The sequence below is a fragment of the Oncorhynchus clarkii genome, chromosome 32 (genome assembly GCF_045791955.1).
Source record: "Oncorhynchus clarkii lewisi isolate Uvic-CL-2024 chromosome 32, UVic_Ocla_1.0, whole genome shotgun sequence".
Lineage (NCBI taxonomy): Eukaryota > Metazoa > Chordata > Actinopteri > Salmoniformes > Salmonidae > Oncorhynchus > Oncorhynchus clarkii.
Window position 1 is genome coordinate 38,450,358 of NC_092178.1, and position 27,168 is coordinate 38,477,525.

General features: G+C 42.8%; 1 protein-coding gene across 1 annotated transcript; it reads right to left on the bottom strand.

Moving 5' to 3' along the window:
- Positions 1-1,135: 1,135 nt before the first annotated feature.
- On the bottom strand, positions 1,136-27,168 carry LOC139392343 (ephrin-A1-like). The gene is made up of 5 exons (XM_071140261.1): positions 26,866-27,168; positions 4,811-5,106; positions 4,171-4,236; positions 3,928-4,020; positions 1,136-3,584 (listed from the first exon to the last, which is right to left on the bottom strand). The coding sequence occupies exons 1-5, from the start codon at positions 26,961-26,963 to the stop codon at positions 3,460-3,462; spliced, it is 678 nt and encodes a 225-aa protein (XP_070996362.1). The 5' UTR covers positions 26,964-27,168; the 3' UTR covers positions 1,136-3,459.

Consider the following 27,168-nt stretch of genomic DNA (forward strand, 5'->3'; position numbering starts at 1 on the left):
TCTCCCAGTCCCTGCCGCTAAAGAACATCCCCACAGCATGATGCTGCCACCACCATGCCTCACCGTAGGGATGATGCCAGGTTTCCACCAGACGTGCCGCTTGGATTCTCGCTCCTTTCTCGGAGCTCTACAGACAATTTCTTCAACCTCATGGCTTGGTTTTTGCACTGACGAACTGTCAACTGTGGGACCTTATATAGACAGGTGTGTTCCTTTCCAAATCATGTCCAATCAATGTGCAGAAACATCTCAAGGATGATCAATGGAAGCAGGATTCACCGGAGCTCAATTTCGAGTGTCTGAATACTTATGTAAATAAGGTATTTCTAAAAAACAGTTTTTGCTTTATTATGGGGTATTGTGTGTAGATTGATGAGGAAAACATGTAATTTAACAAAATGTGGAAAAGGGGAAGGTGTTCTGAATACTTTCCTAATCCATTGTATATGGCTACATGTCTAACTGCACTGACGATTGATGTTTACAGCCATTTTATTATTTACAGAAATGTGCACTACCGACCATGCCTTGCCCCTTTTTTTTTTTTAACAGTTGAAGACATTGTTCTCAGCCTGGCTTTTCTTGCCTTTGCTGTGTCTAGACTGCCCTTACGTTCAGTACGGGTGATAACGATTTTACACCTGTTACTCAACACTCTTCACGTTTACTGATGTCAGGGCAGTGGAGGAGCAAGTCAACAGAGGAGCAGTTCTCCTCAACAGGCTCCCATTATGTTCTCTCTCTCTCGCTCTGAAGGGTCAACCGTCTGCTGGACCTAATTTATGACAACCACTTTGAAAACACAGGGGAGTGCTGTGGCACCACACTTTGGTGCTACAGCTGTTTTTACTGTCACCACAGCTGTTTTTACTGTCACAGCCATAAAGCTCCTCTGGGAAGAGAGAAAGGAAGAGAACAATGGATGGAAATACAAACAGAGCAGGAGAGGATGACTAAGATGGGGATATGAAGGAGTGGCGTGAACTTCTGTATTTAACTCCATATTAATCGGAGTGATCATTATTATAGCTATCAACTTCTCTGTGATGTTCTTTCCACTGTAATATAACAGAAATCTGTTAGGAGGGGAAAGGGGAAATTATAAAGTCAGGGTAAGGAAAACCACTAATTGTTCTTGTTTTCACAAAAATATATTTTATTTCACATGATAATTTCACATTTATCATAATTATCAAATGGGTTCTTTATATAATCTTCTATATATATATATATACATATAATACACATATACAAAATAAGGTAACAAAAAGGATTGACTCAATGTTAGTCATATAATGTTGTCTGTTGTTCAAACCACCCTGTGAAGTTGGGCTTGGCAGCTGTGATTGATACGGTGTCTTGTGGTTTCAGTGAGTTCTGTGTGCCTGACTGGGTGTGTAGGCCTATAATCTTACCATAGCAGTATAAGCCTGACTGGCAAATTACATTATAATACAACCAAATTGTAAATTACACTACATGACCAAAAGTATGTGGATACCTGCTCGTCAAACATCTCATTCCAAAATCATGGGCATTAATATGGAGTTGGTCCCCCCTTTGCTGCTAGGCTTTCCACTAGACGTGTGAACATTGCTGCCCTGGATTTGCTTCCTTTCAGCCACAAGAGCATTAGTGAGGTCGGGCACTGATGTTGGGCGATTAGGCCTGGTTCGGTGTTTGATGGGGTTGAGGTCAGGGCACTATGCATTGGGGCAGGTAGCATTCTCCTGGCATCCGCCAAACCCAGATGGTGATGCGTGATTCATCAGAGAGAAAGCATTTCCACTGATCCAATTGTGGAGAGCTTTACACCACTCTAGCCAATGTTTGGCTTTGTACATGGTGGTCTTAGGCTTGTGTGCGGCTGCTCAGCCATGGAAACCCATTTCATGAAGCTCCCGACGAACAGTTATTGTGCTGACGTTGCTTCTAGGGCAGTTTGGAACTCGGTAGTGAGTGTTGCAACAGAGGACAGATGATATTTGCACGATACAGCGGTTCTGTTCAGCTGAGCTGTTGTTGCTCCTAGATGTTTCCACTTCACAATAACAGCATTTATGACCGGGGCAGCTCTAGCAGGGCAGAAATTTGACAAAACAGACTTGTTGGGAAGGTCGCATTCTATGATGGTGCCACGTTAAAAGTCACTGAGCTTTTCAGTAAGGCCATTCTACTGCCAATGTTTGTCTATAGAGCATGACTGTGTGCTCGATTGCATGACAGTGTGCTCGATTTTATAAACCTCTCAGCAACTGGTGTGGCTGAAATAGCCAAATCCACAAACACAAAGTATATAGTGTATTACCAACCAAATTTCAACTGTTTTTGAATATAAACATTGACTTTTGACTTTTTAGTGTAAGTAGAAGTAGAGAACAGTGTTGCATAGTGAAACACTGCTCTGGCAAGTACTGTGATGAGCATAGTTCAGTCTGGTTTATTTTGTTTGTCAGTTTAAACGGTACGGGTGCATGATCTGACATACAGAAAAGGCCTGCCTTACACTGCTTCACACAATGTACTGTATCCGTGTTTGCTTTTGGCAAGTTTTAACATTTTGTTTGACCTCTAGCTCTCTCTCACTGAAACACTCATTCTAACACTCTTCCCCCCCCCCCCTCAGAGAGAGCTGACTTACCAACAGTAAGCATAGCATTTGTTAAACATACAGTATTGTATACAGTAAATCTTTCACAGAATGTACACAATACCTTTCCTTTCCATGCAGTGTCTACTATGTGATGGGTCTGTATTGTGATGTCAGTCAGTCTATGCAGTCAGTCAGTCTGTCTGTTGTGCTGTATGGTTAGTGCTGTGAAAGCACATGGTCGAGTCTGCACAGGAACATTGATAGTTCGCCAACACATCCCCTGCTTTTTTCGATGCTACATTGAGAAAGAATCACTAGGACATTTAGCGCCACTCAATTACAGTACAATAACACAAACAGAACACAATAGTCACGGTTGGAATAGAATAGTTAAATACTGAAGAGATGATCACTGTATTCTTTGGCTCAAAAGCTTAGAGAAGATGTAACACTAAATGCAATTCATATCAAATCCAAATAGTTGTCCATATAAGAAAGTCATTTAGCTTTTGTCGTCAGTGATTGTTCTTCGTCCATTTATGTTCCTCTTCAAAATTTTCTTCCGCACTTTTCCAAAATGAATTATGTTTTTTTGGGGGGAGGAGAAGAGCAAAACACTAACCTTAAAGAGAACAACATCTCTCCAGGAAATACTGACATCTTGAGAAAGCTCAGTGCCTTCCCACAAAACTCAAACCAAATTCTCACTCGGCACACTTAGTGCATGTGTCCATCCGTACTTACGAGACTCAAATTTGTCCCTCTCCCAGTGACCAGCACTTGGGCTTTGAGAACTGTCTTTTGTGCCTGTGGTTCCCCACAGACCCAACTTCATTGTATGTCCTCCAAGTCTGAGATTTGTAGTCTCACTGTAACAGCAGCAATAATAAGACTGGGACAAACAATGACAGGATGGAGAAGGACGCCTTTGACACCGACGAATTTGTCCGCACACTTTTCTGGACCTCTGGCAGGATCACCACTGGGTCATCTGTATGGTGAAAATATAGAATATATATATTAGTCCATGTAAACTCATCCTTAATCTTAATTTCAAGGGCCGGTTTCCCGGACACAGATTAATCCTAGTCCTGGATTAAAAAAACATCAATGAAGAATCTCCATTGGAATATACAATGCATTTGGAAAGTATTCAGACCCCTCGACTTTTTCCACATTTTGTTACGTTACAGCCTTATTCAAACATGTATTAAATAGTCCCCCCCTCCCCCCCATCACGTCTTTCAAACCGGCCCTAAACGTTCAGTCCTAGGATCAAGTACAACTGGCCCATAGAGAATACAACTGGCCCAATGGTTTGTTCATTAACATACCTGCAGGCAGCCTGTTGGAGGGGTTGTGTGCTCCACCCTCAGCTCCAGGTACAGCTGCAGCTCCTCCAGTTGCAACCCTGGCCTCTTGAGAACCTGGATGAGAAAAATAACAATCAATTCCTCTGCCATACTGCAGCTAAAATCATCATCATTGTCAGACAAAGGTTACATTCCAAATGGCACCCTATTCCCTATATAGTGCACTACTTTTGACCACCCAACCACTAGGGCAGTGAAACTTACCATCAGTAGCTACGACGTCTACCCTGAGCCTGAGGCACTCCTGTCCGTGGTGGTGCAGAGGTTTGGCTGGAGAGGGGAAGGGAAAAAGACGAGCGTTAATTACAGAAAAGCAAATGCACTTATCCTCCTGTGTCACCTTAATCTACCTCCACAGACAGACAGACGCACGCACGCACACACACACACACGACCTGCAGCCATCTGTGAACAGGGGGAGGGTGTCCCGTCCTATCGCTCATCTAATTACAACACACTCAGGGTCACAGCATCGCTTCTCTGGGCGATTGGGCCACCAGCTATCTGCTAGCTACCATGTGAGCACTGATGCACAACATAGCATGCCAACAACACAACGTAGCATGCCAACATTCACTGAATGTTAACATAAGCCTTCAAGGTGGCGACTTGTTTGTCTGGGTGCTTTACCAAGGGTCATACACATCTATGTCATCGGCAGTGCTTTTCCCTCACATTTTTTCCTGACTTAAAAAGGAACATTTCACCTCACTCTCATGTTGACTCGACTACTTTTGAGGTCTGAAAACGTCAAACAAACGTTGACTTTCGGGTTAAGTTCTCTTACAAATTCTCAAGAAATAATATATTTACATGGATAAAAACAAAATAGCTAGACACTTACAGATATAGTAGTAGCTCTCTCCCTGGCGGAACTCCTTGCCCAGGGTGAAAGGGGTGAAGCGCTGGAACTTCTCCGAGAACTTCTCAGCAGCGTGGGGGGCGAAGGGGTGGCCACACTCCCAACGCATCTGGTCGTAGGACTGAGGCTTGCAAGCGTCGTAGTCCTCCCGCTCCACCATGTAGAGCACGTAGCGCTCAGCATCCTGCGATGCCACCTCGCCCAGCGGGTAGTGGGGGCACACGATGTCCAGGTAGTCGTTCAGACGCACCTCCACCGCATAGCTGTCCCTTAGGAACCTGAGGACGAAGATCAAAAGGGGGAAGGAGGGGGTTAGGCGAGTCACAAGTGTCATAGGGATTAATAAGTATGGCGATGGCTTCAGGGCGGCAAAAACAAATACAACAATCAAATGTTGAAGTATGTATCGGCCGGTGGCGTGTGCCACGTATTCAACAGGGGAAATCATGGAGGAGATGGAGAGGCATGAACAGCAGGCAGGGAGAAAACACAATAAGTGGGAAAGTGAGTTGGGTGGATGTATAGAAATATGGATGATTGTAGACAGCAGTGCAGTCTGTGCTGGGAGCTAGGCCTGAGTGCACATTGATCCCGGCTCCCCCTGGCACCCAGCGATGTTTACAGAGAAACATTAGCAGTCATTCAGGACACCGGGCCAGGAGATGAGTATCGATACTAAACTGCAGACAGAGCTAGACACCAGGCATGCACAGACAAGGGGTGCCTAATCACAAAACACGCACCACCGCCGCCCGAAAGAGTGAGAGGCATGAGTATGAGGAGGCCAGGTCTCTCCTGAGCATTTACCCCTTTCATTAAGGATAAACAGACACACACACACACACGTCTGGTCCCTGTCTGTTTCTGTCTCCAGCCTCACTCCCCCTCTCATTACAGCTACACACACAGGGAGCAGATACAGTCAGACTATCTGCCTGCCTCTCCTCCCTCCAGTCCTCTAAGCTTTTTACAGCAGTCCTTGGGCAGATTTACATTTGTCAAATATGTCTAGTGAGATCAACAGTATGTCTCTTCAACATCAGATTTGCAACTTCTCGGTTTACACTAGCCTTGGGATGTGAATCCTGCTTCATGTGTGAGTGCAGCTTTTAGCATACCATAAATGCCATAGTATGTAGACAAACAAAATAAGGATAGCAATTCAAACTATACAGGAGCTTCATCTAAACCACATTGCACATAAGTTTGCTTGATTAATGCAATGATACACAAATGTGTGGATATTTTATAAAGCCATACATTTTCTATGTGGCTAACAGAGCAAAAATGTTGTCTACTGGTATTAAGGTAATTATTTAGGGGACATGTGGTGTGAGAGAGGTTGTCTTACACTGTTCCACTCAGATGGGGGTATGTGGTGTAGATGTCTTCCAAACTACTTTCTCTTAAAGAGAGATTTCAATCTACAGCTGAAGTCGGAAGTTTACATAAACCGAGTTTAAATGTATTTGGCTAAGGTGTTTCAAAATTCCTGACATTTAATCCTAGTAAAATTCCCTTAGGATCACCAGTTTATTTTAAGAATGTGATATTTCAGAATAATAGTAGAGAGAATGATTTATTTCAGCTTTTATTTCTTTCATCACATTCCCAGTGGGTAAAACGTTTACATACACTCAATTAGTATTTGGTAGCATTTTTCAAATTGGGTCAAACGTTTCAGGTAGCCATCCACAAGCTTCACACAATAAGTTGGGTGAACTTTGGCCCATTCCTCCTGACAGAGCTGGTGTAACTGAATCAGGTTTAGGCCTTCTTGCTCGCACACAATTTTTCAGTTCTGCCCACACATTTTCTATAGGATTGAGATCAGGGCTTTGTGATGGCCACTCCAATACCTTGACTTCGTTGTCCTTAAGCCATTTTGCCACAACTTTGGAAGTATGCTTGGAGTCACTGTCCTTTTGGAAGACCCATTTGCAACCAAGCTTTAACTTCCTGACTGGTGTCTTGAGATGTTGCTTCAATATATCCACATAATTTTCCTTCCTCATGATGCCATCTATTTTGTGAAGTGCACCAGTCCCTCCTGCAGCAAAGCACCCCCACAACATGATGTTGCCACCCCCGTGCTTCATGGTTTGGATGGTGTTCTTTAGCTTGCAAGCCTCCCCCCTTTTCCTCCAAACATAACGATGGTCATTATGGCCAAACAGTTCTATTTTTGTTTCATCAGACCAGAGGACATTTCTCCAACAAGTACGATCTTCGTCCCCATGTGCAGTTGCAAACCATAGTCTTTCTTTTTTATGGCAGTGCAATGGCTTCTTCCTTGTTGAGCGGTCTTTCAGGTTATATGTCGATATAGGACTCGTTTTACTGTGGATATAGATACTTTTGTACCCGTTTCCTCCAGTATCTTCACATAGTCCTTTGCTGTTGTTCTGGGATTGATTTGCACATTTCACACCAAAGTGCGTTCATCTCTAGGACACAGAACCTGTCTCCTTCCTGAACGGTACGAAGGCTGCGTGGTCCCATGGTATTTATACTTGCGAATTATTGTTTGTACAGATGAACGTGGTACCTTCAGGCGTTTGGAAATTGCTCCCAAGGATGAACCAGAATTTTTTTCTGGGGTCTTGGTTGATTTCCCCACGATGTCAAGCAAAGAGGCACTGAGTTTGAAGGTAGGCCTTGAAATACATCCACAGCTACACCACCAATTAGCCTATCAGAAGCTTCTAAAGCCATGACATAACTTTCTGGAATTTTCCAAGCTGTTTAAAAGGCACAGTCAACTTAGTGTATGTACACTTCTGACCTGCTGGAATTGTGATACAGTGAATTATACGTGAAATAATCGGTCTGTAAACAATCGCTGGAAAAATTACTTGTGTCATGCAAAGTAGATGTCCTAACCGACTTGCCAAAACTATAGTTTGTTAACAGGAAATTTGTGGAGTGGTTGAAAAACGAGTTTTAATGACTCCAACCTAAGTGTATGTAAACTTCCGACTTCAACTGTATATCTGTCTCTCTAAACTACACAAGCACCTCTCCTGGACCTGATTTGTTTCGTCAAAGTAGCGTAGTGTAAAGAGGCCCCTAGTTCCACCCAGTAAAAAAATAAATAATAATCACCTACACTCCCACCCTCCTCCCCTTTTTGCTCTCCTTCTCTACCTTTCTTTCTTCCCCGTCATTCTTTCTCACAGAGATATGCGTTCATCCCCATCCATCACCACACACACACACCAAACTGGAGAGGGCAGTAGCTGGCTCTAGCCTCTAGCAAAACAACCACCACCCCCTCACCCAGTGTTCAGTTACTTAAGCTGTGCTTATCCATTACCAACTCCTCCTGCCTGAATCGGTCTGCATCACCAGGGTGCCCAGAGTAACGGAGAAATGGAGTAAACTCACCCAGCTTAAATGTTTTCACAACACGCGCCCTGAATGTGTGTCTTAGATAGAGTTTTATTGCTTTTGCAATGAATACATGTGCAACTATGCATTTGGTGGACTCTCACAAAGCCAGCTAGTGTGTGGTGTGTTATATCCATCCCCTATTAAGGCTTGCTTCCCAACCGAAACAGTTTGGTACAGTTTATGCCATTTTGTTCGTTTTGGAGTTCGGTTAGGATTTTGTCGGCTGTTTGGGCACACAACCATTTTTTTCTCAAGGGCAAGCTGAAGTCCGGAAGCTGAAATGGACACCCCTTCATCCGTGATTGGTCAACCGTCGGGTTGGCGCAAGTTTTTGCTTGTCGATTCAGCCCGAAACTCGTGTGGATTCAACACGGCGAACGACAACGTCGAGCATCATTTGACCGAGTAAGTAAAAAGTACCTTCCCCAGTACGATTCTACCTATGCATTACATAAAGACCAGCATGTAAATGCCAATTCATGCGAAAAAGTGGGGTAGGGTTTGCAACAAGTTTGTCAAAGCAAAGAAAAAACAAACATGGGCCGCAGTGGAGATCCCGGTAGAAATGCTACTCCAGAAATGTTGCTGCTGGTTTGTTCAGCACACGAAGCATGGGAAGCCAGAAAGGAACATGCTGTCTTCACCAAAGGATGGGGTATGTTGTTGTATTTTCTATTGTAGTCAACGAAGAGTAGTCATGTTTGGCTAACAATAGCTAGCGCAAGCTTCTTGGCTGGCTATTCACTAGTTAGCCTAGCAGCATGCTCATGCATGGAAAGAAAGACAACCAACTAAACTAAAGATCGTCATAACTTTTGATCAAACAATTTTGTCAGAAAAAGAAAAACATAAGCTACCCACATTGGTGTTACCAAAGTCAAAGTTTGGTAGCAAAGTCTGGTAAAAGGGAGGAAAAAGAGCTGCAGACTCAGTCCTTGACACAAGTTTTCAATTATTTGCAATGCCTTTATCTCAAGAGCTGGAAAACATCATGCATAGAGCCAGCAGCTTGTCCCAGAAGTAAAAAAAAAATAATTTAAAAAATAATTTCAGACTTTACTTTGATCCCCTTTCCTCTGTTCTGTGGTCTTTTTTCCTCCTCTGCTCTCCAGACACTCCTTATTTCCCCCCTCATCCCATCCTCTCCACAGGGTCCTGGCACCTATAGCTGATTTCATGGACAAACTCTCGCCAAAACTCCGGGAGGAATTTGACCACCAGCTGCATGAGTTTGTGCATGACTTCAAGAAAATGACATGGACCAAACGACTGGGACCGCAATGAAATTAACAACTTGTTCTGTTGTTGTTCAGACATCTCAGGAGTCAGACACTAGACACGTTCATTTTATTCTATCAACACTTTTTTTGGTTTACATGTCTGTTCATAGCAGACACTGTTGCACTATTTTTCAGAAAGATTTATATTCAGAAAGATGTGCAACTACACCCCAACACTTATTTTACTCCATAGGCACTTGTTTAAGCGTCTGTTCTCAGCAGACAATTTTGTATTGTGGCTTAATTTCAGAAGCAAGAAGAAAGGTTTATTTGTTAGCTGAAAAAGCTCTGATTGTATTTCTTCATGTCAATACAGCAGAGTTACAGTTCATATAAGGAAATCAGTCAATTTAAATTAATTTATTAGGCCCTAATCTATGGATTTTACGACTGGAAATACAGATATTCGTTGGTTGGCTACAGATACTGTACCTTTAAAAAAGGTAGGGGCGTGGATCAGAAAACCAGTCAGTATCTGGTGTGACTAACATTTGCCTTGTGGAATGTTGTCCCACTGCTCTTCAATGGCTGTGCGAAGTTGCTGGATATTAGCGGGAACTGTAACATGTAACACTTCGACCCAGAGCATCCCAAACATGGGTGACACGTCTGGTGAGTATGTAGGCCATGGGAGAAATGGGATATATCCAGCTTCCTGGAATTGTGTACAGATCATTGCGACATGGGGACATGCATTATCATGCTGAAACATGAGGTGATGGCGGCGAATGAATGGCACGACAATGTCTCATCACCGTATCTCTGTGAATTCAAATTGCAATTGTGTTTGTTGTCCGTAGCTTATGCCTGCCCATACCATAACCCCACCATGGGGCACGCTGTTCACAACGTTGACATCAGCAAACCGGTCGCCCACACGACACCATGTGGTCTGCGGTTGTGAGGCCGGTTGGAGATACTGCCAAATGTTCTAAAAACGACATTGAAGGCGACTTATGGTAGAGAAATTAACATTCAATACTCTGGCAACAGCTCTGGGACAATCCTGGAGTCAGCATGCCAATTGCATGCTCCCTCAAAACTTGAGACATCTGTGGTGTTGTGTGACAAAACTGCATATTTTAGAGTGGTCTTTTATTGTCCCCCAGCACAAGGTGCACCTCTGTAATAGGCATGCTGTTTAATCAGCTCCTTGATATGCCACACCCGTCAGGTGTCCCAGAATCAGGTTTCATTTTATTAAAAAGATTAGAACTCTACTGGTTCACAGTGCACACAAAGAACAGTGTGTGCGCGTCCATCGAGAATCCTCCTTCTTGCAGCCATGATGCCGAATGCAATTTCTGACTCTCCGACAACAAGAGTGGTGCTAGTTCCAGGTACACCCAGGTTTATTGAGATACCTCTCACGGGAGTCTAACAAGATAAATGTCAGATATATGTATTTGGTAAACAAAAACAACATTTCCAGGAACCATATTCCAAAAGCCTTGATAAAATGACACTTTCATATAGAGGTGCAGTAACAAGGGAAATTAGAAACAGAAAAAGTGAAATGGATTCCAACATTCTATTATCAACATAAGGGTGCATGAGGTCGTCATGTAGGGGGAAAGGCGCATCTCCCATGAAAACACGAGGACGTTGTGGTACCTGGCAGGACAGCTGGCGGTGGTAAATCGAGGGTCTTCTGCAGCAGTTTGGACCCAAAAGAACTCCTGAAACACTTCACCCTAGCTCTTTCGGCCATATGCCCTTACATCCACCATTGTGAACCTGTAGCGGGCATCTTCTGTCTCCTTATCTCGCCTATTATGTGTGTTACTAGGCACATCAAATCTAGTAGATCCCGGGCAATTCGAAAAATGCATTTCTCGCCAGTCAAGTGTCTCTCTATATACACAATTTTATTCACCTGCGTGTGTATTCCTTGTTTAGGTGTGTCGTTTCTTCCTTGTTTGGCTGTAGATGGCCCATTACCAGCTTATCCGCCTCTAATGTCCTAGGGTAATATTGCCGCTTTCCTCTTCATTTTTTCAAGTGAATATCTTTTCAGGGAGCATGGGATCATACACGTTCAGTTTGGCTAGTCAAAGTCGAACTGAAGCATGCTGACGCCTTTGCACCACACAGCTCTGTGAGAGATGGGCTGCTCCATAGTCCTGGGTTGGGTATTTGCACATCTGCCAATGAAAACTCCACATTGGAGCCATTTGTTGTTGAGAATTCCAGCTTCACCCCATGAAAGCAGTGAACACAAGAAGTGACATTTGGGATGTGTTCCGGGGGGGGGGGGGGGGGGGGGGTGACAAGGTCCATATGTGTGAGTAACGATCAAAATGCACAAGCAGAGAGAGGCCCTTGTCGCTCATTAGCTGGTGCTGTTTGTTACCGGTGGAGCCCCTGGTTAAAAGGACAGACGCTGTGGCTCCAAACTCCTAGTGCCCACTACCCTTCCCCCACCCCTCCAGCACAACCCCCTCTGCCTCCCCGCTTCATTGCTTTCCCTCAATGCAGATGACCAGATTAACAGCACAGTGGCAAGAGTAGTGTTGGGGCCAGTAAAAAGAGCAACCGTTTCTCTCTGTATACTAATTAAGCGAGTCAACATCCATCTAGCTGCATAATAGTGGCATATTAAGCAAACACAGGGGCCAGTAATTATTATTCCACTGACTGTGTGCTAGGACAGCTTAGTGCTTATCTACAGTTTGCCTAGCTGCCACACACTGTTTACAAGTTCCACTGTAGAGTGGTCATTTTGCCTGACACTCACAATCCCAGCTAAATCGATAATACTATTGAGCAAACATGTTCGTATGCTGCGTTTGACCTAGTATCCTCCTCAAACAGTAACCACACGACCGAGCACGCACGCACACTCGCTCTCCCCCTGATTTAAAAGTTGTTTGTCGGGGTCGAAGGGCAGTGCAATTAAAACACAACAAAAAGGGTAATAAAGTCACCCTCAGGCTGGGAGTGAGGGAGCCATGTGAATGAGAGGGTCAGGGGCCTCTCGCTGCGAATGGCTTTTCCTCTGTGGTAAACTTTGTGTGTGTGTGAGTATTGCAGTTGCTTCATCAATGCCACCGTTTCATACAGTGGTACTATTCGCACCCTCCTCTGATGGAATATCTTACTAACCCAAATGAACAGGGGGCTGAATACACACCCAAGAGGGGCCCCTTTATTAATTGTAAATAGTTTATTTAACCCGGGGGCTTTTGCAGCACGACTGATTAAAGGCACTTCAAAGAATGCCTGATTGAAAAGTTTTTAACAATGTCAAACGTTGTCACCATCACTCTGGCAGACTCTAAACAGCTTCTCTCTCTTGATTTCAGACTCCATATTGAAAATGGCACCGGAATTGCTTCGCACTATGGTTAGAGCTCATTTATGCCCTCTGTTGTTCCTCGGATGCTCAGTTTTAATGACAGCAACATTTACAGACGGGAGGGGTGACTGCATTCTCTGCTTATGGAGGATTTATGGAACGATGACAGATATGCAACTACGATTGTGTGTGTGTGCGCGCGCGTGTGCGCGCATGCGTGCGTGTGTACTAGGTTTACTAAGGAATCTGTGTGTGTGTGTGAGATAAGGGGGATAATGAATGACGACGATAGACAGCCAGCGAACGTCAAGTGGTTTTGTGTCTGTGTGTGTGTATTGTGTCTAGTGCAAAATAGACTCCAGACTGTTTCAACCTCTCCTCGTCTCGAGTGAATTCTTGATTTATTAGAGCCTCTTCAGGGGCAGGAGCCTGATCTATCTACTTTAATCTCTCTGGCCAGCGTTTTGCTTTTTTCTTCACCTCTACCCCCTCCCATCATCTCCTTCTCTCATGTCTGCACTCTATCGCCCTGTGGAATGTTGGACATCTGAGGGGAGGAGGGCTCACTCGGGATCAAAGGTCGGACAATCGCAAAGTCGGCACCAGAGGGTCCTTGGACACACACATACAAGCACACACACGGTCAGCAAGTAATGTGCTGCTCCCGTGCATTTAAAAGCCATGAGATGGATGTTGTGTGGAGAATCACCTGCTTTGAGGTTCAGTTGTCTATCTAAAAGCACATGAGGTTACACCAGCTGTCAAGCTCGCAACACCTGACCACTGTGAAACTCCACAGCAATTACCATCAGTGCCATAGTCTAGAGCCATCACCCATCACTCAAACCTAGAGCAATTACACTAACCTCAGAATCTTTTTTTCCACATCGGGTCATAATGCCACACTAATACAGCCTAAGAGGTGACTGGTCGGAGTTACGGCTGAGTGGATCGGAATGCCGCGGGGGCGTCTAATCGGCTCGTCCGAGCACGGATTATCAGGTGGAGCAGCGGCTGAGTTTGGGTCCATTCAGCGGCACCAGACTCTGCCTAATACAAGGGCTTAGAGCCGACACTGAGGCCCAGAGAGGGAGGACGGTAGTGGGGGAGAGTGGGGCAGGGTGGGGCCCTGGGTCCATTGTTCCCAAACAGAGAGGGGGTATTACTCTGGACTTTGGGACTTCAAAAAGGACTGAACACAGTGTGTGTCCTGTGTGTGTGTGTGTCCTGTGTATGTGTGTGTGTCCATAGGACCATGGAGGGAAAATGGGAAAGTGAGGGGTGTTAAAGAAGAGAGATGAAAGACATGGGTTACAGGGCTGGCATTTCTTTCTGAATTTATCCCCTGGAAAAAGAAAAACAGTTAAGAGAAGTTTTTTAAATTATTTTTTTAAATTGAGGAGCATGAGAGAAGAGAGCCACTCTGAAATATAAGTCTGGCTGTGCTTGTGGGGCTGGTTCACATTTTTCTACACAGCTAAATTTCTCTTTCGTTTCATCTATCCATCTCTGTCAGGTCTCCCCACCCTCTCCCAGTCCATCTTGCATCACTCAATAAGCCCAAAAGATCCCCATTTAATTCCGACCTCTCCCCTAGCACTTGACGAACCAATCGGATCCGGCCTTGTTGGAATGCCAAATATGTGAGTTTGTGACCCACTGTTTGTATTGGCTAACGCAGTTAATAGAAACAAGAATGGGCCAACTATTAGCCTTTCCCACTTAACATAATATTCAGAGGCAGGTTCATACTTGGGTTGTGTTGACTTCTGTCATCAATCTCTCTCCTTTCTATATCTGTTACTTTACCTTTGTCCATTGTTCATTCTGACAGCGCCCTTGGCCAAAGACTTCAACGCCTTCCCTCCCACAAAGTAACCCCAGAATCCACCAGCAACATAATTGCCTTATTTTGGACAACCACACGGATATGAATAGGTGTGCTCTTTCTAACGGTCTAACACGGTCCCAGAGTAATTTGTACTTGTGTGAGAGCCTGACCAAAAATGTCATCACTGAAATTACATTACTCAAGACGCATTTTTTTTGTTGCAGAATTGATTTCCATAAGATAAACCTTGTTTTTTCATCATTATTTCCCCAATCCTCAGAGTATAATAGTCTGTGAGCATTCACCATTGTTTGCCTGCCCGTGGCTTTGAAACTGTACAAGGAGGTTTGGCTGAGATAATCTATTCAATGCAAAGAGGTAATCTATTCAATGCAAAGAGGTAATCATTACACATCTTGACCTTCAGGGGGCACCAGTAACTGGAGCTGTGTGTGTGGGAGACCCATACCGTGGATCAGTGTTACTCACTATTTTTTGTAAGAGGGCCACTTTGGGTTGAGACAATCATTCAGAGGGCCGCACAGATCTTTACATTTGTTGTACTTTTTCTTCCAATATTATCAATTATCAATTGAACAAATTCAGAGCAAGAGAGCACATGCAATTGATTTGATGTACAGCACATCACAAATATATACATACACACATCAAATAGGCTACATCTCATGAATAAAGACCCATATTAAGGGTTACCTCAGTAGTTGGATGAGTGAAAATGTCCCCTCTGGTCCTTGACTGAATTCATTCTAAATGTATAGTGTTGTTGCTATCCTTGTGAGGCAATCCAGGTGTGCATTGGTCAGTCTGTTTCTCTGTTGTTTCACAATGTTCATTGTTGAAAATGTTGCTTCACATGATTAAGTGCCAATATACAATGGTCACCTCTTTGCACACATTGCTTCAGAAGTGGATACTCCGTGTCTGACACAAGGCTCCAGAAATGGGTAACACCTAATCTTAGTTCACATTGCAATGAACTGATATCCTTGAATCTTGACTCAAACTCCCTTGGAGCTGGAGATGTTCAGGTGGCAGGTGATGTCATTTTAAAAAGCCAGCTTTAATATCCTCCTTCACAGATTTGAGGGAGGAGAGAGAAATCTTTCCAAAACTCTGTCACGAGACAGCCATTGTGAAATATCAAGTCGCCGTATTCTGTCTGGTATTCCTCCAGCAACTCGCGGAATTTCCGGTGATTCAGCGCCCTCGCAATAATAATTATTTTTATTTAACTAGGCAAGTCAGTTAAGAACAAATTCTTGTTTGTTCTTGGCAGAACGACAGATTTTTACCTTGTCTGTTCTGGGATTCAATCTATCAACCTTTCGGTTACTAGTCCAACGCTCTAACCACTGGGCTACCTGCCGCTCATAAAAAATGTTCACCACACAGACACACACACACGACTTGCTGCATCACATTCTGTAAGTCTTCTGATTTTCCCATGATGTCAAGCAAAGCGGCACTGAGTTTGAAGGTAGGCCTTGAAATACATCCACAGGTACACCTCCAATTGACTCAAATCATGTTAATTAGCCTATCAGAAGCTTCTAAAGCCATGACATCATTTTCTGGAATTGTCCAAGCTGTTTAAAGACACAGTCAACTTAGTGTATGTAAACTTTCTGACCCACTGGAATTGTGATACAGTGAATTATAAGTTAAATAATCTGTCTGTAAACAATTGTTGGAAAAAAATACTTGTGTCATGCACAAAATAGATGTCCTAACCGACTTGCCAAAACTATAGTTTGTTAACAGGAAATTTGTGGAGTGGTTGAAAAACGAGTTTTAATGACTCCAACCTAAGTGTATGTAAACTTCCGACTTCAAGTGTGTGTGTGTGATATATATATATATATATATATATAAATAATCAAGTGTTTCGGGCCTGCGTTAGACACATTGAATTGAAATTGTATCATCATTGTTATGTACAATGAATGGAAAATATGAAAAATCACTGCAAGCCGCAAATTAAAAGGGCTTTGGCCTGCGGGCCGCGCAATGAGTACCACTGCTGTAGATTAACGACAATACGCATGCAATCGCTGAGGGAACAAGTTACCACCAGAGTCCAGCCATTTCAACAACAGGACAAACACATCAAAACGACCCTTATTTACAGAACACACATAATGGCTCATTTTCAGAGACAATAATCGACCCCATACACACACACACACACTTCATTACAAATGCATTGATACGTGCAAAGACAAAGACTATGTAGTTGGACAAGTCTGGACACACACAATTCCATGTTTATCCTATTCCTACGCCTGTTTACCAGGAAAGTCTTTCATACACAGTATTTGGGGTTGAGAGGTTGTAAAACATTGAGGAGGAGGTGGAGGAAGAGGAAGTCTGGAGTGTAGATAAGGAAGAGGCAGAGACAGGGGCAGAAAAACACCCATGGGGTTGATTGAGGTGAAAATGATCAGAAGGAAAATCTTGAGGAGAGACAGTGGAACACACACACAATCAAACAACCAATCACTATTCATCCAATTACTCTCACTGGCAGGAAACGGGTTGTGTTAATTTTGATAAAAATGTTCTTAGGATCATTTCATCAACCCCCTTAAGAAATAAGTACAGGGTTTGGTGATTGCGTGTGCCAGTGTGTGAGAACGGTATTGTTTATTGTGTCGGCAGGATATGCCGTTTCCCGGGAAAAGACTAGGCCAGGAAGCTCACATTCGTAGGGAAACACGCACATACACGCTCTTGTAACACTGCCTCTGAAAACCTTTGGCCTGAATCACTATCTTACTTTACTCAAAACTTAGCAGCCTTCCTTCTCCCACCCAGACATACAGGAAATTGGCTTTGTCATTATGGTCGTCAAGGTAGTTAGTCTGCTTAACCGATGATTGTCAACTACTGTTGCTTGGGTGATACTGTTTATACAGTAGTATTTCAAAATACTAATGGTATGATTTTCAAAACAGCAATTTTTTGTGTGTATACAGTACCAGTCAAAAGTTTGGACACACCGACTCATTCAAGGGTTCTTTACATTGTAGAATAATAGTGAAGACATCAACACTATGAAATAACACATATGGAATCATATAGTAACCAAAAAAGTGTTAAACAAATCTAAATATATTTTAGATTCTTCAAAGTATCCACCCTTTGCCTTGATGACAGCTTTGCATACTCTTGGCGTTCTCTCAACCAGCATCAGCTGGAATGCTTTACCAACAGTCTTGAAAGTGTTCCCACATATGCTGAGCACTTGTTGGCTGATTTTCCTTCACTCTGCGGTCCAACTCATCCCAAACCGTCTCAATTGGGTTGAGGTCGGGTGATTGTGGAGGCCAGGTCATCTGATGCAGCACTCCATCACTCTCTCCTTCTTGGTCAAATAGCCCTGTGTTGGGTCATTGTTCTGTTGAAAAACAAATGATAGTGGGACTAAGCCCAAACCAGATGGGATGGTGTATTGCTGCAGAATGCTGTGGTACCCATGCTGGTTAAGTGTGCCTTGAATTCTAAATAAATCACTGACAGTGTCACCAGCAAAGCACCCCCACACCTCCTCCATACTTCACGGAGGGAACCACACATGCAGAGATCATCCGTTCACCTACTCTGCTCCTCACAAAGACAAAGCAGTTGGAACCAAAAATCTCAAATTTGGACTCATCAGACCAAAAGGACAGATTTCCTCCAGTCTAATGTCCATTGGCCCAAGCAAGTCTCTTCTTCTAATTGGTGTCCTTTAGTATTGGTTTCTTTGCAGCAATTCAACCATGAAGGCCTGATTCACACGGTCTCCTCTGAACAGTTGATGTTGAGATGTGTCTGTTACTTGAACTCTATGAAGCATTTATTTGGGCTGCAATCTGAGGTGCAGTTAACTCTAATGAACTTATCCTCTGCGGCAGAGGTAACTCTGAGTTTCCTTTCCTGTGGCAGTTCTCATGAGAGCCAGTTTCATAATAGCGCTCAGGGTTTTTGCGACTGCACTTGAAACAAGTTCTTGAAATTTTCAGTATTGACTGACCTTTATGTCTTAAAGTAATGATGGACTGTCATTTCTCTTTGCTTATTTGAGCTATTCTTGCCATAATATGGACTTGGTCTTTTACCAAATTGGGCTATCTTCTGTATACTACCCCTACCTTGTCACAACACAACTGATTAGCTCAAATGCATTGAGGAAAGAAATTCCACAAATGAACTTAAGGTACACCCGTTAATTGAAATGTATTCAAGGTGACTACCTCATGAAGCTGGTTGAACTAATGCTAAAGAGTATGCAAAGCTGTCATCAAGGCAAAGGGTGGCTACTTTGAAGAATCTCAAATCTATTTTGATTTGTTTAACAGTTTTTGGTTACTACATGATTACATATGCGCCATTTCATAGTTGATGTCTTCACTATTATTCTACATTGTAGAAAATAGTAAAAATAAAGAAAAACCCTGTAATGAGTAGGTGTCCAAACATTTGACTGGTCCTGTGTGTGTGTGTGTGTGTGTATATGGAAACCCCATCAAATTAGTGGATTTGGTTATTTCAGCCTCACCCGTTGCTGACAGGTGTATAAAGATCGAGAACACACCCATGCAATCTCCATAGCTAAACATTGGCAGTAGAATGGCCTTACTGAGGTGAGGAGCTCACTGACTTTCAACGTGGCACCGTCATAGGATGCCACGTTGCCAACAAGTCTATTCGTCAAATTTCTGCCCTGTTAGAGCTGCCACAGTCAACTGTAAGTGCTGTTATTGGGAAGTGGAAACGTCTAGGAGCACAAGCTCACAGAAGCTCTCATCAGCTGTCCTCGGTTGCATTACTCACTACAGAGTTCCAAACTGCCTCCAGAAGCAACACCAACACAAGAACTGTTTGTCGGGAGCTTCATAAAATGAGTTTGTGGCCGCACACTAGCCTAAGATCACCATGCACCATCTGGCAGTTGGACAGGGTTTGGCAGGTGCCAGGAGAACGCTACCTGCCCGAAAGCATAGTGCCAACTGTAAGGTTTGGTGGAGGAGGCATAATGGTCCGGGGATTTTTTTTTTTTCATGGTTCAAACATGGCCCCTTAGTTTCAGTGAAGGGAAATCTTAACGCTACAGCATACAATGACATTGTAGACGATCCTGTGCTTCCAACTTTGTGGCAACCGTTTGGTGAAGGTCCTTTCCTGTTTCAGCATGACTATGCACGGGGGCACAAAGCGAGGTCCATACAGAAATGGTTGGTCAAGATTGGTGAGGAAGAACTTGACTGGCCTGCACAGAGCCCTGACCTCAACCCCATCAAACACCTTTGGCATGAATTGGAACACTGATTGTGAGCCAGGCCTAATCGCCCAACATCAGTAATGGACCCCACTAATGCTCGTGGCTGAATGGAATAAAGTTCCCGCAGGAATGTCTAGTGGAAAGCCTTCCCAGAAGAGTGGAGGACAACCTACACATTAATGCCCATGATTTTGGAATGGGATGTTCGACGAGCAGGTGTCCACATACTTTTGGTCATATCGTGTATGTCTTTGTGGGGGCTGTGGTAAGCCACTGCTTATAACTAACTATAAGTAATCTAAGATGTATCAAATAAATTATATTCAGCTCAGGGCTCCACTCCAGCTATGCATTTGGTTTGCTAACTTACTAGCTAAGTGGATAGATGTCAAGATCAAGCTACTTGGTTCCAGCAGAGACATTACATCCCCTCCTGGATCAAGAGCCTTTGTTGCCTAAATTGCGTTGAGTTTATTTTTTATAACAACATTATTATTTTTTAAATAGCGCCCCACTCAATAATACCATATACCCCTGTATTGTACAGAAACATTATGATGGTATCAACATCTGGATACCGCCCAACCCTAAAACACACCCAGTCATCCCTTCTCACACGCCAATGATCATTGACCTACAGTTGAAGTCGGAGGTTTACATACAACTTAGCCAAATACATTTAAAACAGTTTCACAATTCCTGACATTTAATCCTAGTAAAAATTGCCTGTCTTAGGATCACTACTTTATTTTAAGAATGTGAAATGTCAGAACAATAGCGGAGAGAATGATTTATTTCAGCTTTTATTTCTTTCATCACATTCCCAGTGGGTCAGAAGATTACATACACTCAATTAGTATTTGGTAGAATTGCCTTTAAAATTGTTAAACTTGGTTCAAACGTTTCAGGTAGCCATCCACAAGCTTCCCATAATATGGGTGAATTTTGGCCCATTCCACCTGACAGAGCTGGTGTAACCGAGTCAGGTTTCTAGGCCTCCTTGCTCAGGCATGCTTTTTCAGTTCTGCCCACAAATGTTCTATAGGATTGAAGTCAGGGCTTTGTGATGGCCACTCCAATACTTTGAATTTGATGTCCTTAAGCCAATTTGCCACAACTTTGGAAGTATGGGATATTGCTTCAATATATCCACATAATTTTCCTTCCTCAAGATGCCATCTATTTTGTGAAGTGCACCAGTCTCTCCTGCAGCAAAGCACCCCCACAACATGATGCTGCCACCCCCGTGCTTCACGGTTGGGATGGGTGTTCTTCGGCTTGCAAGCCTCCCCCTTTTTCCTCCAAACATAACGGTGGTCATTATGGCCAAACAGTTCTATTTTTGTTTTGTCAGACCAGAGGACATTTCTCCAAAAAGTATGATCTTTGTCCCCATGTGCAGTTGCAAACGGTAGTCTGGCTTTTTTATGGCGGTTTTGGAGGAGTGGCTTCTTCCTTGCTGAGCAGCCTTTCAGATTATGTCGATATAGACTTGTTTTACTGTGGATATAGATACTTTTGTACCGGTTTCATCCAGCATCTTCACAAGGTCCTTTGCTGTTGTTCTGGGATTGTTTTGCACATTTCGCACCAAAGTACGGTCATCTCTAGGAGACAAAACGTGTCTCCTTCCTGAGTGGTATGATGCCTATGTGGTCCCATGGTGTTTATACTTGTGTACTATTGTTTGTTCAGAAGAACGTGGTACCTTCAGGCGTTTGGAAATTACTCCCAAGGATGAACCAGACTTGTAGAGGCCAAGCAAAGCGGCACTGAGTTTGAAGGTAGGCCTTGAAATACATCCGCAGGCACACCTCCAATTGACTCAAATGATGTCAATTAGCCTATCAGAAGCTTCTAAAGCCATGACATCATTTTCTGGAATTTTCCAAGCAGTTTAAAGGCACAGTCAACTTAGTGTATGTAAACTTCTGACCCATTGGAATTGTGATACAGTGAATTATAAGTGAAATAATCTGTCTTAACAAATGCTGGAAGAATTACTTGTGTCATGCACAAAGTAGAGGTCCTAACCGACATGCCAAAACCATAGATTGTTAACAAGACATTTGTGGAGTGGTTGAAAAACGAGTTTTAATGACTGCAACCTAAGTGTATGTCAACTTCTGACTTCAACGGTTTATAGTTTGTGTGTATTGATATGCAGGCTACGTGTGCCTTTTGTAAAAAAAAAAAAAAAAATACAAAAGTTTTTTTTAAAGTATGTCGTTCTGCCCTTGGGTGGTTTGTCTATTAATGTTCTGTATTATGTCATGTTTTGTGTGGACCCCAGGAAGAGTAACTGCTGCTTTTGCAACAGATAATGGGGATCCTAATAAATAAAATAAAAAAAATAAAAAATCTAATTGAGGCTATTTCTCTGATTCCAATTCACTATACAGAGATTAGGGAGCAGTTTATGGGATTTGGGGGAGGTAGAGAAACAGAGAATGAGTGGGGCGTGGAAGAGTCATTCACAGAAATGACTAGAAAGGGGGTGAAAAAGGGAATAATATGAGATTAGCGAGAAGAGGAAAAACTGCCACTTTTTGCAGAAAATAGGAGATGAGGTAGATACAATTTAGATTGTCTAAGCAATGTAGAAATCCCTTCTCACACACCACCTACTTATACCAGAAGACGTGGCTATCCAACCCTCTCTACACACACACACCTTTGTCATTCTCAATTTTACTCCTTTCAGTGGCAGAGCAGAGTTCTCAGACTGGTTCGACCACTTCCACTGCCTCGTGAAAAAAACAAGAAGAGAAAAGCATACAGTGAGCCAACAACTGAAAGAGGGGTCGAAATTGCTTGAGTTCATTGAATAACCCATGGCGGCTGGAAGGAGAAGTGGGTAGGGGTTTGCTTGAGGGAAAGGTAAAGCCGGGAGAAAGAGAAAAAGATGGCAAAGTGCCTAGTGACGAATGGCTAAGGGTGCCAAAAACTCTTTTTTTTAAAAATCCACACCTCTTACCATTCTTTTCTCCTTCCTCCCTTTAGAGAGGGAGACTAGGAGGTGAGGAAATAATGGACTGGGGGCAGCATGTAAAGATGAGATAAAAGGTGGAGAGGGAGCAGAGAGAGAACCAGAGACATGAGGAAGAATGAATCACTCCGAGGCAGTTCCAAACCCGTGTGAAGAGGGGAGGCCTGAGTGGCAGACAGCATTCAAAGGCCACCTCAGTGACAGAATGACTGACAGACTGATCGAGGCAATGGCACTTCATCACCGTGTGCACTCTGACCCCCAATCAGTCACACCAGTTACTATTCTCTTCTGTGGCACTCCGTGAAGAGAATACCCTCAATTTGTATAGGAAGCACTACAAAAACCTCCAAATTGGCTGGATAAAACTTGCAAAAATCAGTTATATGGGTGAAACTGACCATAAAAATCACTAATTCGAGGCAAATGCACCGTAAAGGTCACTTATTTTGATGAAATACACTATAGAGCGATAAGCCTGTTGAGTGAAAATATCGCAAAGCTTATTGAGGTAAAAAAAAAATGCTATACATTAGCGAAGAAGATTAAACCCCCCAAAATATAAAATGTGCAGCGAGAAAAAGGGATGGTTGGAATTATGTGATAAGGAAAAAAGCCATTAAGATGGAAAAGAGGCAAATAAAATTGATTTTTTTTCTAAGTAAATAAGGAGTAGTTAACATTGAACATGTTGTACTTTCTGCCACAACCAGCTTGAAACAAGGAACAGAGCCAAAATGAGCGAGGGGGGCGGTGGAGAGAGGAAGAAACAGGTACGGGGAGGAGGAGGGAGGTTTACTCATGCTCTGTCAGGAAAAAAATAATGGGTAAAAGAGAGAGAAAGAGCAAGCTGAATGAGTAGGCTACAGTATTACTTTACTTTTGGGTTATGAATGTTAACATCAAATCGCAGTGTGCCCGTTGCCCAGCAGTGTGTGAGGGTGAACGTCTGGGTTCATGTGTGTGTGAGCGAGCAAGTCAGTGATTTAGGAGCTGGTGCTTTAACACACTGCTTCCCCCATTGGACACACCTTTCACACAGACACGTACGTACGGACACACAGCGAGCAAAGCATACTGATAGATCAACTTCTGGGAACCAGTGTGAATGATAAAGCCCTTCTTAACCTATGATGCAAGCTTGCAGATTGACACATGTAGGCACACGGCTCTAAATTAGAGAATGTTAAAGAATGTTAGGAGAACCCCAAAACAATTATTCATTGATTGAAATACAGCCTATATTGAGCCTACGTTGCACCCTAGAAACGAATATGTAACACTAAATACATTAGTTTATTATAAAAGCTAAAATGTTGATACGAAAGTTGTGAAACATTAGGACCCTATATTGTGTAAAAGCACACATTTCTTATTTAGATGCATTACATTTATAAGTGTACACGGTCTCTTTAAAAAAAAAAAGTCAGGTTTGTGATGACTGTCATTCATGCATCACCATGCTCATTGATTTTCTGAAGAAGCTATCACTTTTCCTTTCTTTCTGTGGCCCCAAATGTTTAGATATAGTGGTAAAGTTACCAGGTTGTTAGCTAGCCAGCCAATGAGGTAACATGGCTGAAAAATTGTAAACTAATGTTTAACGACGCACAATCTGTTTTAGAACTACCCACAACGTTCCGGTATAGGAAGATAAAAATGTTGCGCTGGTAATATGGGTCAGATCTTTTGACTTGGTTGGTCTGAAAGCAAAGCCTTTTCGTTGTAGTTATGGTACAACCATGACCCTAACAAATCTGCACTCGCTTGTTTCTCTAGGGCACTCGGAAGCAACGGTACAGGGAAGCCTTATCATTACAACAATTGATATCTGGTAGATTTTGTTTTTATAGTCACACGGTGCTCCTAAAATAAAACTCGCACAGCAAAATAATTTTGTCGCATCCAACAAAATTGGTCCCACTTCAGAGCCCCAGGCGTACACACATAACAACCCAGCCAGAAACAGATCTCTGTTGGACTGAAACACAGCGGCAGCTCGCTCACAGGCAGCGTCAACATGCCCCAAGGCACAAACATAGTACACACCAATGCATAGTAGGGCATCTGTAACTGACACACACACACACTGTTTATTCCGTAGGGAAGCAGACAGGGTAAATCGTTACCACCTAACTGACCAAAATGATTAGTCTGTTGTCAAGTAGATTAGCTATAGCTTTCTAATCAAGACCATTGATTGATCTGCCACACAGAGAGGGGGAGGGCGTCGACCCAAAAAGGACAGAGAGAGCCATGAACAAATCAACAACAGTAGGTTTATCAAGCATTGGGTTTGAGGGGGAAAAACAGATTTAGAGAAAACCAAGAAAAGGAGAATAAATGAAGAAAAAAAAAACATCTCTCCCGAACTCTCCTTTATTTCTGTGAGTGTGGGATTAAGTGCAGCCAGAGGGAGAGATTTAGTGCAGATATCCAGTAAAAATAGCAAGCGTGGGGATTATGCATTTATTTTCAGAAATTATGATCATTGTTGTCACTGCATTGACGTAGCATGCTCACATCTGGGACTCGTAACTTAATTCTCTAAGATTATGACATGGATGTGTTTCTGAGAACAATGACTGCAGTGGCAAGGCTTTATTGGACATCTCTAGGGATCACAGCAAGATAAACTGAACTGAGTTTAGTACTGTGTGAATTTGAATATATATGTATGTATGTGTGTCTACAAGACAGGACATGGTAAATAAAGGTTTTTAAAAATGTGTTTGCATTCAAGTGAGAGTGTATGCCTTGCTGTGATTGAATGGCCGTTTGTCTTGTTTGTTTAGTGTATGAGTGAGTGTGTGTGTTTCAGTCTCACCCTCCCAACTTTTCACCCCAACCCAACCACCATAACTCTAATTGATCTCCACTTATTCAAAGTGGGCTCCAAACCCCCAAAATTTGGGCTCCAATTCCCAAGCTATCCATCGCACGTTACACCCTCTGTCTCTGTCATTGACCATTATTCCTCATATTTCCATCTGAAATATGAACCCTCATATGTCTCCCTGTCCTGTCCCGTCAGCCCATCATATATATCCAGTGATTTAGTGGACAGACAGACACGCATAATGAAAATGTAAGATGGAGATATCAACGCCATCAGTGGGGATGGGTTTGCAACTGATATTTACTACCACGGTCACGTCTCTGGGTGACTGTTTCAAAGCCTTGGGTAAAGATAGGCAAACCCATTTAAAAAAAACTGATATCTGTTGATACAAATGGAATGTGGAATTACATTTACTGTTAGTGTGGTTGGGTCTTTTAAAATAGGACATTTTATTATTATTAAATAGATATTACACAAGCTTAAACTCAGTTGCTAACAGTGGTGCTAATAATAATGCAACTCCCAATTCATACCATATGTCCTTGAAAGTGGGGTAATTTAGATGGTAGTCTATCAATAAATCAGATTTATGGTATAACTATGTGTAACTACCAATTCACCGAAAGGGTAGACAGAGATTGTGACACATAAATTGACCAGGTTATACAAGGAATTACAGATTTTAAAAAAAGTTTCCCCTCAGGCAGTAGTGAAGCCAGTGAACAAGAAGATACTGTAACTGCCTTGCATTATCATGACAAGTGGCCAGCTGCATATTCAGTAGACTCAGAATGTAAACCAATTAAAGTAGTAGGCTACAACAACATAATCTATTTAAAATACCCTAACAATCACATTCATGTGGTAATTAAAAGGTATAGGCTATTGCATAGTCATTGATATGCACAGATAGGGGTACTGTAGCATTATTGAGCAGTGACTAGTTTGCCGACAATCCTAGTCAGCAAATCATGCAAGTCACAATCACAGCTTCTGATACATTGCATTACTTTGTTGCACTTGCGAATCTGAATTGCAAATCTTTACAAATGAACAGTAATGAAATAGAATGACAAAAAACAAAAAAAACACGGAAGCGATCACAAATAGTTTAACTTACTTGCTGTTTGTGTTATTCCAATATATGCTGTGCCTTTCTGCAGAAGCAAACCAAGCGCCGAGACTCCCAACGAAGCACAGGCTCCAGACCAAATCCATTATTTGAGTGGAGAGGTTGCGTTCAGAGGAAAACCGGCGAATCTTGCAGTCAAAACAAATGTAGGAAATATCTATGCGTTCGAGTAGGTTATTTACTCAACAAATGTACTTATGCACGCAACAGCCTCTAAACAGAAAGCAAAAATACGAAGCACTCGGCAAAATAAGACGAGCCTGTTTCAGTCAAGCACAGTCCGTAATGAAT